This window comes from Platichthys flesus, chromosome 1 (assembly GCF_949316205.1).
Source record: "Platichthys flesus chromosome 1, fPlaFle2.1, whole genome shotgun sequence".
Taxonomy (NCBI): Eukaryota; Metazoa; Chordata; class Actinopteri; order Pleuronectiformes; family Pleuronectidae; genus Platichthys; species Platichthys flesus.
The window spans coordinates 14,324,688-14,342,014 of NC_084945.1; the positions used below are offsets into that span (position 1 = coordinate 14,324,688).

Sequence of the window (17,327 nt, forward strand, 5' to 3'; positions counted from 1 at the left end):
CTCAGAGAAAAGGGACATGACAACTGTCAACAGCCAGTGATTGTCCCGCTGCCTCAATTACTGCCGAGATCCACAACCTGCAGGGTGAGATAAGCTTCTCATTCAGACCTGTTGCTATGAAAATGTCAAACTGAACTTTGAAGCCACCATCTGGCTGTAACTGCCTCATGAGCCTGAGGATGTTCACACAGGGGGTTTCTGTGTTAAAAAAGAATCTATTATTTTTAAATAGGGTTCATTTTCTTAAATTAAAATTTTTGAGTTAAGCTTTACTGAAAGTTACCCAGGAACATGTAACCGAGGGAGCAAAATTTAGATTTTCCTGATGTAAAAGTTTCCTCAATTAAAAAGATTTAATCATCTCTGAGTATTCTGTCTACTCACATACATGTTGACTCCAGTAAACAAAAGTATAATAGATCCTTTAGAGATTGAATTCACAGAAGTTAAAATAGAAATTCTACTAGTAAAGTATTATTCCCAAAAGTTTACAAATAAGCCTGCAGTAGTGAAATATTTCTTATACGTTAATCCATGGATAACGAATAATGATGGTCTATTTTTACAGTGAAAACTTTTACTTTTTATATTTGAAGAACATTTTTTACATACTTAAATGGTTTCACTTGAGTAAAACTTTCAACGCAGTAGTTATGTTAGAATAGTATTTTCACTTAAGTAAGTAAAGAATATGGGCATCCTCTCCATCCCTTTATATTTGATATTCATGTTATTAATAAAATATTGTCATCATTGTATTACATATCATTAAAGTATTATACATTGCATATTTACCTTAGATTTTATATTTCTAATATTTAGATGTATGTGAGTAAGAACACCATCGGGTACCCGGATGTGTGACGTCATATTTGTGAGCCGGAGCAGTGGTGAGGACATGACTTGTTGAGAGCACCAGTTTGGATGTGATCGTTTCATAAATAAACTCCACAATGTTGTCGTGCAAACGGGGCCTGACCGGCACCATGACCTCCGCTCTGCGGGCTCTGCTTTCGGCTAACCGGGTAAACAACACTTCTCTGTCGGTCGGTCGGTGGACCTGTGCAGGGAAGTTGATCACTGACCGCTGCTTGTCTGTTGCCTCCTCAGGTTGTTGTGCTCGGCCCGGTGCGGAGACATGTGTCCTCACAGACGGGAACAGACGGAGAGGTCCGCATCACCAACGTCCTGAAGGAGAAGTTTCCCTCAGCGTCGTCCCTCAGAGTGGTGGATATTTCAGGTAAGAGACACAGAGACATCTCCACAGTGACCAGCGGACCGGGCTGCAGGTTGGCGAGGTTACTTCAGGTTTATCCCGGGTTTTCATGAAGAAAGTTCAGTTTCAAGTTAACTTCACCAACTAATTTGATTGGTTTACTATTGACCAATCAGATCACTGCAAGTACTGGGTGATCATTCTTACAGGATCCTGATAGGGACAAAAGAGTCTACAATTAAAGTTACAAGCTAGAAAGCCCAACATATTAGTAGATGAGTTAAATTGTTTTGGTAATCCACACTCTCCATGGCTGAGGTGAGATTTAGTTTTGGACGGTGGCTGAGAGAGCTCAACACACATATATGCAAAGTGACAACACATGCATATACAGAAACTCGCTGCAAATTGCCAAGAAAACCACACCGGAAATGTTTCCAAGGGAGACAACAAAGGGATGAAACTGGCTGTAGTTCAAAGCTTGAACCTCACAAAGAATTGAACTAGAGATAGGTTCATCACTTTTATGAATCCCCTGGAAACATTTCCGAAGCACTAATATTTCCAAAAAAGGGTTGACCTTGTTTAGCAGTCAGTAGGTCACATGAATCGATAGATTTGTCAAACAGATGGGTCCTGTTTGTTTAGTATAGCAATATATTGTTTCATGTCAGTGGGTCACATCCCAAGACAGCTCTTGAAGTAATAATATTCATTTTCCGGTGGATTCATTTTATATTTATGACATAGTAAAAAATCTTAATAATTATTTGCCATAATGAATCAAATAATTAATAACAGAGTTGTTTGTGTGATTCTGTGCTGTGTAGGTGGTTGTGGGGCCATGTATGAGATCCATATAGAGTCCAGTGAATTCAAGGGGAAAAGGACGGTGCAGCAACACCAGTTAGTCAATCAGGTAAATCCTAATAACAGCAATGTAGGTGGCAGTGTAAAGTAATATATTGTCCTAACTGTGTTTTATGGTACACTTCTAATTTTATTTTTTGCTCTCCTTGCTAATTTTACTGAAAGTTTACTTCAACCGTGCTTTTGATCTTTTTATGATGATACCCTTAACTTAGAAGGACGTGGTTACTAAAAACAGAAAATGTTTGTTCACGTAGAATTTTCTTCATTAGCTGTTTTGTCTCCTCTTCCACAGGCACTAAAGGAAGAGATTCAAGGAATGCATGGACTGCGAATATTCACTGATGTCCCAAAACATTAGAGCAAGTCCTTCCACTGCTGACTCTCACCTTTCTCCTTTTGTTCATGAATGTACAGCTTTAAATGGAATATTGTGTGGTAAATGAATTCCAGGATATGTTTTAACTAGTGAGATATCTGTTCCTCTGAGATTATAAATATATGTATAAAACCAATGAAGGCTGTGATACGCACAAAACGACTTGGTTGATGCCAGTACAAAGTCAAGTCATGTTGGTCTTCTCAGGGTTGAAATGATGTTGGTAAAATGAAACACAGTTCAGTAAATATAACACTCTTATTATCAGATAATTACTACAGACCCTTGTTTTAAACTGAGGGAAACTCCAGTTTGTGGAGCTCTACTTTGCAAAATCATTCACACTGTGATCAGAATATATATGTTACACTCCCATGAAATATGTTTGATTTTAAATAATCGGTTACAATCCATTGGCTTGTACATATACCCTGTATTTATCCTACCTATGCAACGAGAATAGGAAATTAATTAAAAAAGCAGCTGCTCTTCCCCTGCATACTTTTTACTTGACTGACCCATGAAGCTGTAGCGATAAGAAAAACTGTTTTCAATCAAGTTCGCAAAGAAAGAAATCATGTAATATATGAATCAGTTACCACTTGTAGTCAAATTAATCTTTCTATGTAGGAGTATAAGTATGAGAAGCTTGAATTCAATTAATTACTGTTACACTGACATAAAAGTCATGTTGCCTACGTAAAACATGTATGCATAGTTGTTTAGGGTAAATGTAGTTAAAATTGAGTGGTCCGCTTTAATGTTGTACTCTAATCTAGATTAATTATTAACATACAATATGCAGGAGAACTTTACTGTAGTTGATTGAAGTTGAGGTCATTGTACAATTTGTACAGTTCTGTAACGGTTAATTGTTTTCATCAAGGATCAATCAGTTAAGTTATTATTAATAAATTGGTTGGTTTGTAAAGTAAAAGAGAAAACAATCCAATTACCCAGAACCTATCGTCACGCCTTCACAGAGCTATGTCCAAGCAGAAGTGTCAACAGGAAGTTTCTCTATTTAATAAGCTGAAACTATCAAATGTCTGAGTAGAGATTTATTAACTAATTAATTCAGCTCAATTTTTATATACTTCTGCATAATTTGTCTAATATAAACACAAAAAACTAGTTACGAATTGAAGTCAAAGTCCAATAAATGTATTTCCCTCTGTGGTGTAGAAGCAGCCTATAAAGTGGGATGAATGGGAAGTCTCAAGTTAAGTACTAAGAGTACCTCAAAGCTGCACTTATATTCAGTATTGTAGAAAATCCTGGAATCATTGAGTGAGTTGTATTTTTAGGATAGAATATAGATAAAGTTCGAACACTCATCACCAGCAGGTGGCGCACTTTATACTTCAACCTGCTGCAAAAACAATACAAAGGGATGAATTAGATTACAGATCAATGAAATGGTGATGTTGAGCTGAATTGATCATGATTTCCGTGTCTTACAATGAGAAACAGATTATTCAGGACGGTAATGTGACATGATGGAATAAATGCGCAGGCGGTGAGGGTTGTGGCTGCGCGTGTTTGCGCTCAGGCTGCGCACCGACCTCGTCCCCGTAAACCCCGAGGAGGAGCGGTGAGGAGCGGAGAGCAGCTGGTCTGCGACATGGCTAAAGAAGGAGTAGACATGACGGAGGAAACCGAGTTCATGATCGATAGACACGTGCAAGGGAGAGACGCGGAGAACGTGGCGGGTCCGCGCAGCGACGCCAAAGAGATGCGAGCGGTGGTCCTGGCGGGGTTCGGGGGTCTCAACAAACTCAGGGTGAGCAGGAAGCCGATGCCCGAGCCTCAGGCGGGGGAAGTGAAGATCCGCGTCAAAGCATGGTGAATATCACAACACCTGTCATTCAATAAATACGGGATGGGCTGTGACACTTCATTATTTCAGGATTCATCACCAGGATGAACGATCAACACGCTGCATTGTGCTTCAGAGGGGTTTTGCTGCCATGAAGCCACAGGTATTTTCTTCTGGTACAGCAGGTTGGCTGCTGAAGCCCATCATACCAAGCAAATCTGGTTTTCAAGTACATACAGTTGTTCTCATTGTATTGCAATTACCTTCATTCTAAATGCTGTAATTATTGAGCTGATCCTTTGCCAAATATTCACAGTTTATGTAAATTAAGTAGTAAGTGAGTATTTCTTATCGGAGCCTCAATGCTTGTATTCATTAAAGTAATAATAATCCATGGGATGTCTCTTAGATTCATGTTTTTATTATTGATTTAAAAGCTGAGGTCAGAGTCAGTTCAGCTGCATGATTTATTTGAAGGGTCTGTATTGATTTTTGTTGTTGTTGCAGTGGCTTGAATTTCCTGGATCTGGTCGTTCGTCAGGGGACAATAGATAATCCCCCCAAACCTCCACTGGTCCCTGGGTTCGAATGCTGTGGAATCGTGGAGTCGGTGGGTGAGAACACAAAGGGATTTGAGGTTAGTGAAGTTACAGGCTGTTAATGTGGTGATATATATAGAGTATATTGATGAGAAAAATATCAGAGTCCATAATATACTATAATATAATATACAAACCAGCGGTGGATCAAGGAGTTTTTAAAACCGAGGGGCCCAAAGGGGCCACAATTTACAGAGAGGGGCCGATGTCATGTCCAACATCCATGCACAGCTCCTGATTCAGTAAGGTTCACATTTAAGTTACTCATTGTTTACTGTTATCTCTATAGCTTTGTGCAAAAACATACTTCACTGAATATGTTTGGAAAATGGTTCATTGTTCATGCAGATTGTGTACTTAAAAAAAGCTTAGATAATTAAAAAAACTCAACAAATTGTCATATTTATAGTCAGTGTTGTCAGTAGGGGACTATTTCATTAAAAGAAAAATAAAGACTACTGGCAACAAGGGCACTTTTTGGGCCACTCATTACCCAGTGTCCTCCTGTCCCTGCCATTGGGTCTGCACCTGGTACAAACTAGAGTGGAGCTCACACATCTCTCTGCTGAACCCTGCCCTCATGAAACCTCACTTTTAATCAGTATATCTAGATTTCTAATTGGATCTGCACCAAATTTCAAACATATTTGTCCCCTAAATGTTTTTTAATCAAGATCCATGAATTATTATTTGAGGAATCAACATAAATGTTGCAAAACATCCAATCTCACAATGTTAAATAAAAAGAAAAAAACATTGGGCCTGATTCAGATCTGCACCAAAATGTAATGGGTTGTGCCCCACCCCTCCACCGAATATCATGGAAGGTGGTCGGGTAGTTTTTGCGTAATCCTTTAAACAAACAAATAAATTCAATCCGCAACCTCCCTCGTGTCACATGATTCAGCCTCATCCAGCCATGTTTCTTTCAGATCGGCGACAGGGTCATGGCGTTGGTGAACTACAACGCCTGGGCGGAGGTGGTGTGCACACCGGTGGACTTTGTCTACAAGATGCCAGACGACATGAGTTTTGCTGAGGCGGCAGCGTTCGCCCTGAACTTCGTGGCCGCCTACATGATGCTCTTTGAGGTCGCCAATCTGCGGGAGGGGATGTCGGTGCTGGTGCACTCAGCAGGAGGTGGTGTAGTAAGTCCGCCTCTGATGACTGATGCAGGCAGCAACAAAGAGAGTTCAGCCGTTTCATCCAACTCTCATTAAAACTGATTGCTTCACTGCTTGCTCCCTGCTGTTAATGTTACAGTGAAAAAATGAAAACATCAACTTCTCGTTATTTCTGTCTTCACTTCTTGAACATCCTTGATTTATGTTTGGAAAGGACTTTTTCAAATCCAAAGACAGTCAATATTACACAAACAGTAATGATAAGTACAATAACATTATCTTTAACAATGTTTTTGTGATGTGATGTGTGTTGTGTTGTCTGTCTGGGGTTGTAAGTACGTTCAGTGCCGCACACCGTGTTCCCACTGATGAATTGTTGCACCTCTTTGTTATTTCCAGGGTCAGGCTGTGGCTCAGCTGTGCTCCACCGTTCCCAATGTCACCGTGTTCGGGATCGCCTCATGCTCCAAACACGCAGCCATCCGAGACTCCGTGACTCACCTGTTCGACAGAAACTCGGATTATATGCAGGAGGCCAAAAAGTAAGCGCGGCAGGTTTGTCTGTGTCGTCCTCGATTTGAATTTGTCATCTGATGCATTTCAGAAACATTCGATTTTGCAAATGGTTAGTGCTGGACTGAATTTGAAGGCATAGTCACACGGTGCACATGTCAGCTAATGTGATGACGTGGACTTCGCCGAATGTAGACATGTACCAGTTTCCCTTATTTGGGTCTTGTGTGGCCTTGGTCCCCCGACAGTTCATCTGAGGCTGAGGTCTGCAGTGGCAACGTGGAGCAACCGAGGCAAATAGGACCAAGCAGTGACACCCCCCGCACATGTCATCCACAACACAGCCGTTAGCCACTTTACGCTACAGAGCAAAAATGCTGCCTGAAATTTTAATGGCTACAGGTTTACTGTATCTACACTGTAGAGTCTGTTGGTAAAGATGTCGTTGAGCTTTCCTGTCTTCTGCTTTAAAGGCCGCTGTATGGCTATGTTTATCTGATAACATGTAGAGATTCAAATGGTGCTTCATTAACACTGATTGTTTCAAGCTCTCTACTCGCATGTCCACAGTGGCAGTGGATTAATGTTTCTTTCATCTCTCTGGCTCACACATTCTTCTCGGGATCACGAGCAAAGTACAATTAAATTAATCTTTTTACAAAAGGCCAAAAACCATGGAAATCACAAGACCACCAAGCAGTTTAGCCAAGCAGGTGTCCAGGGCCACAAGGGAGAGAGTGAGGACTTAGAGGTGCCCGTGAGAACAACATGCTTCTCATTCTTCCATATCTGTACCTTCAATGAGACTGGTCATGCCAGTTGCTTTTATTTAATGTTTTTTTTCACCGATTGATAAGAAGATGAACTTTTTCTTACATGATGTAAGAGGCTTTAGTCATGAGGAGTGATGTGGGCCTCAATAATCTCTTTATAAGAGAAGTGTGGGCAGAGTCAAAAGAGACATGTAGGTTGCAAACTGCAACTTTTTCTCAGAGGATTCAATGATCATATGCCAAGAATCCATAATTAGACTAATCCTGAGTCATAGGCTGAATATATGGACTGAATGTGTTTCCACTTTTGGTGCTCAGTCAAAAGGAGTAACCCTGTCATTGATTTGTGTCTTATCTCACTTTTAAGTACATTTTGTCCTGGTTGATGGATTCTTTTCAACACGTTTTATTAGAGCTGAAACGGTTTGCTGATGAAGTAGATAAACAGGAAATTAAGCTGCAAATATTTTAGAGCTATGTCTCATTTTCTTTATTGATTCTCAATAAAGGTAAAAATTATTTCCTTATTCCCAAGGTGATTCCTTCAAATGGCTTGTTTTGTCAATCCAACAATTTAAAACCTAAAACAGGATCAATCTATAATGAAAATAGTCATTCGTTGTAACTGTAATACTGGACTATACTTTTACATCTATATAAGTTTATATGAATCCCGTTTTTCAGTTGATTTCACCTCTACTTGGTTCTTGATGTTGCAGAATTTCTCCAGAGGGAGTCGACATCTTGTTGGACTGTCTGTGTGGAGAGAGCACAGGGAAAGGCCTGAGTCTGCTGAAGCCACTGGGAACCTACATCCTCTATGGTAGGAACAATACTTCTCAATGTTTTCACTGTGTTAATGTGTTTTCTTGCACTTATATACTGTATCTCTGCAGTTATTAGGAGTGGCATGGTGGTACAGTGGTCAGCACCGTTGCCTCAGAGCAAGAGGGTTCCCAGTTCAATATCTGATTTTGATAGGGTTTGCATGTTCTCCTTGTGTCTGTGTGGATTTTTTCTGGTTACTCTGACATCCTTCCCAGTCCAAACACATACAGATTGAGGTTAAGTTAAAGTGGCCCTAGGTGTGATTGTGAATGGTTGTTAGTCCAGGGTGGGCCCCGCCTCTCGCCCACTGTCAGGTCGGATAGGCAGATAAGCCCTGTGCGACCCTGAAATGATAAGCTGTACAGATAATGGATGGATCTGCAGTTATTTTCAAGTCTGACCCAAGAGATGGATATTATTATAATTTCTTTAGCCAAGACATATTACAGCAAAATCATGTCTTTGTTTTAAGTTGTAAAATGTGCTTATAGATTTGTATAGGTTTGTTTCCACTGGACAGAACCAGGCGTGCTGTTTTCCCCTTTCTCTGTCTTTATGCTAAGCTTATGTCACACTATTCCTTTAAAGGTTCAATGTGTCGAATTTAGTGATATCTACTCACCTCACCCTCCACTTCCATGAAAAAGAACCTTCAGTTGCCATAAAAACCAAAAGCTGTTTAGATTGTCCTGTCTGGGCTACTGTCGAAATCATGGTGGCCTTCATAGAGAGGACCCGCTCCAGATGTAAATATAAAGTATTTATAAATATAAAGGGCCAATTCAAGGGTAAAGAAAACAACAACTTGTACAATTTAAATAAAACACACTAGTGAAAATAGAACTAGGATTATTTTGTATTCAATTCCTGCCAATAGATACCTTTCACCTATATCTTACACACTGAACCTCTAAAGGCGAGTCTTGCATTCAGTCATGGCAACCTGAGATGGTAAAACTCAATGGAATAAAACATCCTCCCACAGCCTGAAAATTAAATATATTGTCTTTCACCGCCACTACTCTGCTCTGATATCTGTTCATTACTTCAGTTCCCGCCAAGCCTTGTGAATCCAGTAACAGAATTAGAGGGAGATTAATTCTCTAGTTATATCCTGAATATGTGCGAAGGCATGCTCCCACACATCTAAAAGGTCTAAAGGTGCCAGCCACTTCTCCCCCCGTGCACCTCACCCTTCACGCTTCTCTGCTGCCAATATGGACCAGTCACTTCTGTCCAGCCACTAGCACGGTTTTTATCGAACTCTTCTATTTCTGTTTCTTCAGGCGCGTCAAACATGGTCACCGGGGAAACAAAGAGTTTCTTCAGCTTTGCAAAATCGGTGAGTCAGAGATGCAGTCTGTCTGCAACATTTGAAGGAAATAGTAGCAAACATTTCACGGCAAATGAAACACACACACACACACACATAAATATATATATATATATATGAGTTACTCAGGTGTCCCTGTTCCTTTTCCTGCAGTGGTGGCAGGTGGAGAAGGTGAACCCCATTAAATTGTACGAGGAGAACAAGGTCATAGCTGGATTCTCGCTCCTCAACCTCCTCTTCAAACAAGGCAGATGTAGCCTCGTCAGAGCAGTGATGGATAAACTCTTGCGTCTCTACGAGCAGAAGAAGATCAAGCCAGTCGTGGACTCCTTGTGGGCACTGGAGGAGGTAATAGCCTGGGGGGGCAGTGAATTTAATGATGATGAGATTAAAAAAACGATCTAGTTGCATGTGTGTTAAGACAAACAGGGATGCAAGGTAAAATGTAAGAGAAGATTTTATGCAAACATCTTGGCTTGCACACCATCTTTTGTTCCTCCCTGCTGTTAGTGAACATTTTTCCACAGATGGTGGGTAGGTTGCATCTTCCTGTTCCACAATTATTTCACACCCACATGAATCCCGACAGGCCATGTCAATCACTTTGCTCCACATTTCTACAAATGTTCTTCCTGCTGGTCTTCCTCATGGTGTTTTTCCATAGGTAGCTTATAGATAGTCCAGAGCTTCAGTGCTCGTGATGACCCAGTGCTGTAGCATCGTAGTCAGGGTATGAAAAGCAGCCCATTTTCTGGGGCCCAGGGCTGAGATAGTCCCCCCCCCAGAATGTCTGCTTACGTCGGTACACAGCTACGACAATTTTGTGAGAATCTTCCATATTCTACCATCAGAAGTCTCCATAGTTTTAAAGTTAACTTGAACGCTCCACACCTCTGTTAGTGTGAACAGACTTGTGCACTCAAAAGTGGGTGTATGGAAGAATACAAATTGAAACAGAAACAATCAATGAATCCAGAAAACTTTTTTCCAACCCGTGTTGACTAATTAGAACTTTTTTCACTGACAAAGTTTGTTGCGCTTGGAGGCCACAACTTTAGCATTTATGACGTTTGGTGACCTGATGTAAATCGGATTTACAGCACCTTTAAATCCCTTTGCATCATAAACAAAAAATGGAGTCATACTGTCAAGTTGCTGAAGGTTCATCCAACTGTAAGCCACTACTGTAGAATCTGATTGGTAAAAGCTGCTTTCGGTAGTCATATATTTACAGACACAGTTTGTATATATATATATATACAGAACTGGTCATACGATTTAGAAAAAAAACATTTTTCCATTGGTGGGTCAGGGTTTTACCCACCAATAAAATAATGTCCCACAACATTAAAAGAAAAGAACCCAATGGTGCCGTAACATGATGGAAGAGCAGCAGTCTTAAACCAGACTTAAACCCTGTGGAGCTGATTTGCTTAAGAAGAAAGAAAGAGACAAACAAAGAAGGGCACATGTGTTCAGCTTCTGGATGAATTTAAAAATGTTGATTCAATTTAAGATTCTAAGATTCCTTGTTTTGAAACCTGTATTATTTATTTGTTCTGTGCTTTAATGTCAGAGCACACTCAAAACATTGGACTATGTACGTTTTAGGAGCAACTTGAACAATTAAGGTGATTTTAAAACCCTTGAATACACACATAAACCACATGTACATATTTTTGATTACTGTTTCCAGCAGTGATATAAAAAAGGATAATCTGTCTTTGGGAGTAGAATGTTTGGAATTTTTTCCACGACCACCAAACGCTCCAAACATTCAGATAAGTGCAGAGACAGAGCAGGTGAAACAGCACAGGAAGCCGATTAGAAGTCACACCGAACTGTCTCTCTTCAGTCACAGAGAGAATATGTTGATAGAATAATTTCTGTCTTCAATTCTCATGGGAAACGTCCCCCGTATTCTCGTCATTAAACTTTGGGTGGTTGCACTGGCCATTCAATGGAACCATTACCCATGAAGAATCTCATTAGATGGGAGGATGACGTGGGATGTAGTGTCGGAGGCACAGCCTGCCTCATTTGTGTACATGCCTGGGAGGAGAATTCAGACGGTGTTAGTTTACACGTTGACCATGGCAACCTTTTTTTCATTTGGAATGAAAAGTCAGAGAGTGTGTGTGACTGGAGCAGAATCTGAGGTTTTCTGACCACCAGCAGTTTCAGTGAGGCAATTATTCTTTTGTCTTTTACTTTGGTTTCCAAGGTGCGTGATACTACTTAGAATACTGAAAAATAAAAGCGGACTTATAAATAGTATTTCTAAGTGAACTACGTGCAAGTGGAACTTATACATCCCTTCTCTCCTTCTGCAAACGAGTTCCCTCGCAGCTGCACACTGGACAAGTTTCTGACCTAATTTTGCTCTTGGCTTGATTGCCATCATTTCTTTTAACAAATTAATGCTTGTGACACAATGGGTTGTAGACAAAGAGGCAGTCATCTCAGTTGTGTCTCTGTGTGGATTGTAATGAGAACACAAGATATGGCATCCTGAATAAACTTTAATAATGTGTGAATTTTTCTGTACACAATGAGTCAGAGAAGCTTTAATGAGTTTCACCAACCTTTAATTTTTGTTATAGTTTAGACCAATCGACAAGAGTAGTTTAGTTGAGTCATTCAACAAACTTTAGGTCTAGAAGAGCAGGTACGGTATGTTTGATCTGAACAAAATGTCAGCTCATATAAAACGTACTGCTGGGCAGACTCCATGATGACAGAAGCCTGGCCTTCACTTTGAGTGGGGGAGTGATTAAAAAACCTGTCTGTAGATCTCTGTTGTATTAAATGTCAGGCACAATTGTCCCATATCAATATAACAGAATTGATGGGTCAGTCATTGCTAGTTTTGTTAGAAGACATGATGCAAATGAGAAACCAAAGCATCTTGATCGACATCTTGTGGATGGCTGCAGTATAGTTCATAAGTCCTGCGTCCTCCATGTACGTGTCAAATAAAGTTTTCTCAAGATGGTTTAATTTCAGGTAGCTTTCATCACACTGGTGTATTATATCGTATTTCAATAGGATAATATATCCAATATTAGTTTGAAGAATTTATTTGATTTTATAAAAACAAATTGAAGTGCCATGATTGACAACTGAGACTGACTCACGATTGGTTGAATGGGTGTAATGATGGGACCTTGTAGTCACTACGTGGCTGCATCCCCCGAACGCTACTTCACAGACTCTGACTTCAAATGTGCAAAATGGCAGCGCTCGTATCCGGAGGAAATGCATCTTTATATTTAGTCTCCTTAATTCTGAAAGAAACATAATTACTGCGAAATTTATTGTAATCTCCCATGGGGATAATCAAAATTTGATGTTTTTTTTTACTTAGATAGACAATGTAATATCAGTGGGTCAGTGTCTGGTAATTACTCTGTGAGATGGACGTTGAGAAAATGATGATGAGCCCAACGCAGTGATAAACAGTGCTTCTAGTGGGCAGAGATTTATATCTTACGCTGTATTTCATTTTATTATTCAATCTTCACTACAGTTTATATGAAGATGTTTAATTCATTCATCATCCTCCTAAATTAAACCAAACTCCAGAAGGACAATTTGTGTTTTATTATGAATCTTAAAATCATTTGTTATTTCAGGGTTTAACCTGAATGTATTGTGTCCTCCAGGAATTTGAAACATTTATTATCCACCTCATCTTATTTGTTATTTGATCCCATTCTATCCAACTGCTCTAAAGCTGGTTGATTGGCTCTCCCATGCAAAATGCAATCTTTATTGTTCCTGCAGTTACAGTTAAAATAAAGCAGTGTCTTTTACTTGTCTGCTTAATATAGACTGGCTGGGATCATTGCAGGCAGTGAGGTGCTCAACCGTGGCCCAGCAGGATGAGTCAGCATCTTTTAGTCAACATTAAGGCCATTAAAGTCTCACACTGAGGGAGTTAAGATTATAACTGTTCTGAGAAAAGGGATCCTGCGCCTGTAATAACCAGGCAATGGTTGCAGACGTCTCTTTTGTGGGGAATAATTAACACAGTTGTTTTCCTTTTTAAAGCAGACCCCCTCTGTGAAAGCTTTTATTGTTGTAGATGATTTTCAATTGAATTGTGAGGTATCATAAGTCTGTCTTCTTTTTTTTTTAATACATTAAATACAAAATTTGCTACCACTTGAAAAATAAAAATGTTCTCAGGGTTCAATGGACACTTTTATTAACAATAAAATGATCCAGATTATACTTAGATGTAGGGTTGTCCCAACAGGGAAGGCGAAATAGTTAACTGGGGCTCAGAGCTGATAGTGGGCCCCCGAGAACACCACCAACAATTTTTTGAGAACTCTCAGACTCATTAATGCCGCTGTTACAAAAAGAAATACATAAAAATTGAGCCGTCGTTGTTCCCACATTCTTCCATGCGTCCTTTACGTTGACATTGTTATTAGCAATGAATCCACTAGAGGGCGCCACAGTCTCTGAAGACAAACATGCCATGGGTGGAGGAGGTTAAAAAAGGATAATATACCTCTTTAAAAAAGGGGTCAAAGCAGCTGTATGTTCCTGTGCCTGGATGAAGTAACATCATATAGATGTTTGTAGTTTCTTTGCAAATCTTATAGTATACTCCTCAAAATGTTCCGCCATTGTTGAAATTTCTTCTTCGTGTCCTACGATCGTCTCACTTATACTTTTGACTAAACCCACATGGTTTCCTGCTGCACTTCTCAGTTTTGTCTGTTTCGTGCAAAAACCTAAGTTTCAGAAGACGTGCTCAATGAATGTAATACCAAACGAATGCTGTGCCACAAAAAAGAACCCTTCTCAATGTTGGTGTTTTTAAATAAACTACACTGATCTCAGAGAAAAATAAGCAAATTAGGTTTTAATTTATGTTTCATAATTTTATAGTTAAAAATTGTCTGCTATTTTTAAAGGTTAAAAGAGTAAGTAGCCTATTAAATGAGATTGTTTTAGTGATATGTACAAATCCAGCTTGTTGACGGTAACTTAACTATTGTGTTCTATCCTCAGGTAAAAGAAGCCATGCAGAGAATTCACGACAGAGGAAACATTGGGAAACTCATCCTGGATGTGGAGAAGTCGCCCACTCCTCTGGTAACAACAATCATTTTAAATTGACAGTTGTTTGAAATCTGAAAATCTAGATGTCACTTAATCCCACACACTGGTCCTTTAAGAAGATCTGTGGTGGAAAGGATTTTTAGGAAAAGACGAGTTGAATGATCTTGATGTCCGTGGTTAATTAGCTGGCTGAATTGCAGTGTGCTATTTTTGGTAGAGTAATAGTTCAGCTTGACATTTGTGATGCAGTTGCAGGTCCAGTCATGGTCACACGGAGGCAGTGAGTGGGATTTCCTCCTGTTTTACCGCCCTTGTTTCCATGGTGATCTCAACATTAAACCTAGAAAAGCCATTGGACCTATAGACATGTTCATGTTGAAGCCATATTATACAGATGCCCATTAGCAAAGAGCACATTCCTTGCTACACTTCATCTCCTCGTATCTGCTCACATCTACGTTCCCGTCTGTTCTCCTCTCGGTGCAGCTCGGTAATACACCTAATGAGAGTCGGACTGTATTTTTATCTCCACTGTAGATGGCCAGTGACAGCACAGAGACCAGTGAAGCAGGAGAGGAAGAAGAGGAGCCTGAGGGGGACAACGACAGCAAGGAGCGCATGCCCTTCATCCATTAGAGCCTGCTAAGGGCTGGACAGAGTCACCACAGAGGAACTCGACCACACACCAGTGTTGTACAGTATGTGCTGTATGCATGAATGTGCCGTATGTATGCAGAGGGAATTTATGTGTCTCTTGTCTGTTTTACTAATGTTTGTCAGTCGTTTCAGTTGTTATTTTAAGTGACAGTACATTTACTGTTCATTTAATCTGCCTGCAATTTATTTGAATTAACAATGGACTGAAGAAGCATTTAAATCAGCTGATTAGCATTTAACATTAGATTTAGTAAAGCTCCCAAGTGTTGGCATGTTTAAACATTTCACAAGTTATGAAAACATTTATTTAATTCTCCTGTCCTCAGAGTTGACTTCAATGGAGTATTATGGTGGTACTGAAGATTTGTTTTGTTTAAACGAAGCTGTAATGATACAGGAATAGTTTCGTATTTGAGAAGAAATTAGTAATACTATGAGAAAATAAAGATATAGTATTACTAGACTAAAGTCCTATTTGAGAGTTTGTTATATCATAGTTTTACACGTTATTCTTTTTAAATCGCCCTGATACTGAGAATCATTTGACCCCAGTGTTTTGATGCTTCTGACTAAGGGGATGATTCACTTTCTCTTTTGACTTTGTGTGATGCAGGACAGAAAAATCTGTATGATCATATCTGCATGAGGTTTTATTCTTTGGTGCCAGCCTTGAGATATTATGGGATCACCAGTGCCTTTCAGCTATAAAGGAGTGTTTTAATACGCAACGTGCTTTCCTCATGTGAAGTTCATATTGAACAAACTAACAAAAAGGTATTTTTAACTGGATTGTGAAAACAGATTCATACACTTAGAAATGATTCCTTACTTAAGCTATATATTCAGAACCTTAACTTAAATACATAATATACTACACCAACCAGTGTTGCATGAAAATCGGAATTTCAAAAGATGGAATGTAAATTGTATCAAAATCTATAAAAATACAAGTGAAACGATTATCATTTCGTCATTTTCTTAGGGAGAATGATGATGAAGTCTGACCGATGAGTCTGCTTTATCTGACCAAAGTTATTTACTTTTAACAACAGTGCCATAAGACTCCCAAGGTAAATTATATTAACTACGAGCTGGTGTATGAAGGCGAAGTGGTTTAGATTTGAACAGCATTGTTTATTTACTTTATTTAAATAAGATTCCCTCTACTCTAAATCTGTGGGTTGTTACTGAAATACAGCGGAAGAACAGCTGACAAGGAACCGATGGTTGCCAAACACTCGCACCCATCTAATCATGGGATTGATTTGTTTTAATTAGTCAAAGTACAAACAAAGTGCATTGAAAATCCTTTTCACTATTTATTCGGCATTGCCTATTCAGTAGGTTTTATATTTTATAGCATCTGAATCATTAAAACAAGTAAATGCTTTGTAATCATTTTAAAGAAATAAAAATTAACAATAAAGCAAACACATTAACTAACAGGACTAAACCCTGCATGCTTTGAAGCTAAACAGTAAACAGATAAACAGTGTTCGTGTGCGTGTGTGCGTGTGTTTGTGTGTGCGTGCATGTCAGATGACCTTGTAGAGTACGTGTTTATATGCACAAACTTCCCTATAAACTATGGTTTACCTGTGGTCGTGTATTATTTTTGTTGTGTACTTTCTTTGAGCACAGCTCTGTTTACTTGAATAAATAAAAGTTACAAAAAGTTGTTTGTGAATGTTTTTTGTCTTTTTTGGCACATGAGATTTAGACCCTCCTTGAAAGGCATTTTTATATCATCATAATCATTTCAACACCCAAAAAAAATTCTTTTGAGAAATAAAAATGAAGCAGATGTTCTGAGCTCATGAAATCAATGAGAAATAAGAGTTCGGGAGAAAAAAATCCCTTCTGCATTTAAGATTAGGCTTAAAAAGTATCCAGTTTGATAAAGCTAGCATTCCCATGATGCAGTGACATCTCTCTCTCTCTCGAAGACTGGTTCTGCTGAGGTTTCTTGATGATAAGAGTGTTTGCTCATTATGGGAAATATTAGTTTTCTCAGATCTTTACTCAGAAGCCTCAAAAACAAATCAACCTAGATAACCATTCAAAAGTTTGGACACACCTTGCAGATTAATATTGAAGACATCCAAACTATGAAGGAACACATCAAATTATGTGGTAA

The 17,327-nt window shown here is 39.2% G+C and overlaps 2 protein-coding genes across 2 annotated transcripts; both read left to right on the forward strand.

Moving 5' to 3' along the window:
* Positions 1–864: 864 nt before the first annotated feature.
* On the forward strand, positions 865–2,964 carry bola3 (bolA family member 3). Its single transcript, XM_062385953.1, has 4 exons — positions 865–1,025; positions 1,111–1,240; positions 2,047–2,135; positions 2,382–2,964. The coding sequence occupies exons 1-4, from the start codon at positions 954–956 to the stop codon at positions 2,445–2,447; spliced, it is 357 nt and encodes a 118-aa protein (XP_062241937.1). The 5' UTR covers positions 865–953; the 3' UTR covers positions 2,448–2,964.
* Positions 2,965–3,728: 764 nt separating this feature from the next.
* On the forward strand, positions 3,729–16,846 carry vat1l (vesicle amine transport 1-like). The gene is made up of 9 exons (XM_062385966.1): positions 3,729–4,310; positions 4,792–4,921; positions 5,816–6,031; positions 6,407–6,549; positions 8,013–8,116; positions 9,408–9,463; positions 9,608–9,802; positions 14,483–14,566; positions 15,071–16,846. The coding sequence occupies exons 1-9, from the start codon at positions 4,090–4,092 to the stop codon at positions 15,167–15,169; spliced, it is 1,248 nt and encodes a 415-aa protein (XP_062241950.1). The 5' UTR covers positions 3,729–4,089; the 3' UTR covers positions 15,170–16,846.
* Positions 16,847–17,327: the final 481 nt, after the last annotated feature.

Excerpts from the sequence above, each read along its gene's own strand:
- bola3 (XM_062385953.1), top strand. The coding sequence starts at position 954 with ATGTTGTCGTGCAAACGGGGCCTGACCGGCACCATGACCTCCGCTCTG. Across the intron at positions 1,241-2,046 it reads CAGAGTGGTGGATATTTCAG|GTGGTTGTGGGGCCATGTAT; the intron begins GTAAGAGACACA and ends TGTGCTGTGTAG. Across the intron at positions 2,136-2,381 it reads AACACCAGTTAGTCAATCAG|GCACTAAAGGAAGAGATTCA; the intron begins GTAAATCCTAAT and ends CCTCTTCCACAG.
- vat1l (XM_062385966.1), top strand. The coding sequence starts at position 4,090 with ATGGCTAAAGAAGGAGTAGACATGACGGAGGAAACCGAGTTCATGATC. Across the intron at positions 6,550-8,012 it reads TATATGCAGGAGGCCAAAAA|AATTTCTCCAGAGGGAGTCG; the intron begins GTAAGCGCGGCA and ends TTGATGTTGCAG. Across the intron at positions 9,464-9,607 it reads TCTTCAGCTTTGCAAAATCG|TGGTGGCAGGTGGAGAAGGT; the intron begins GTGAGTCAGAGA and ends CTTTTCCTGCAG.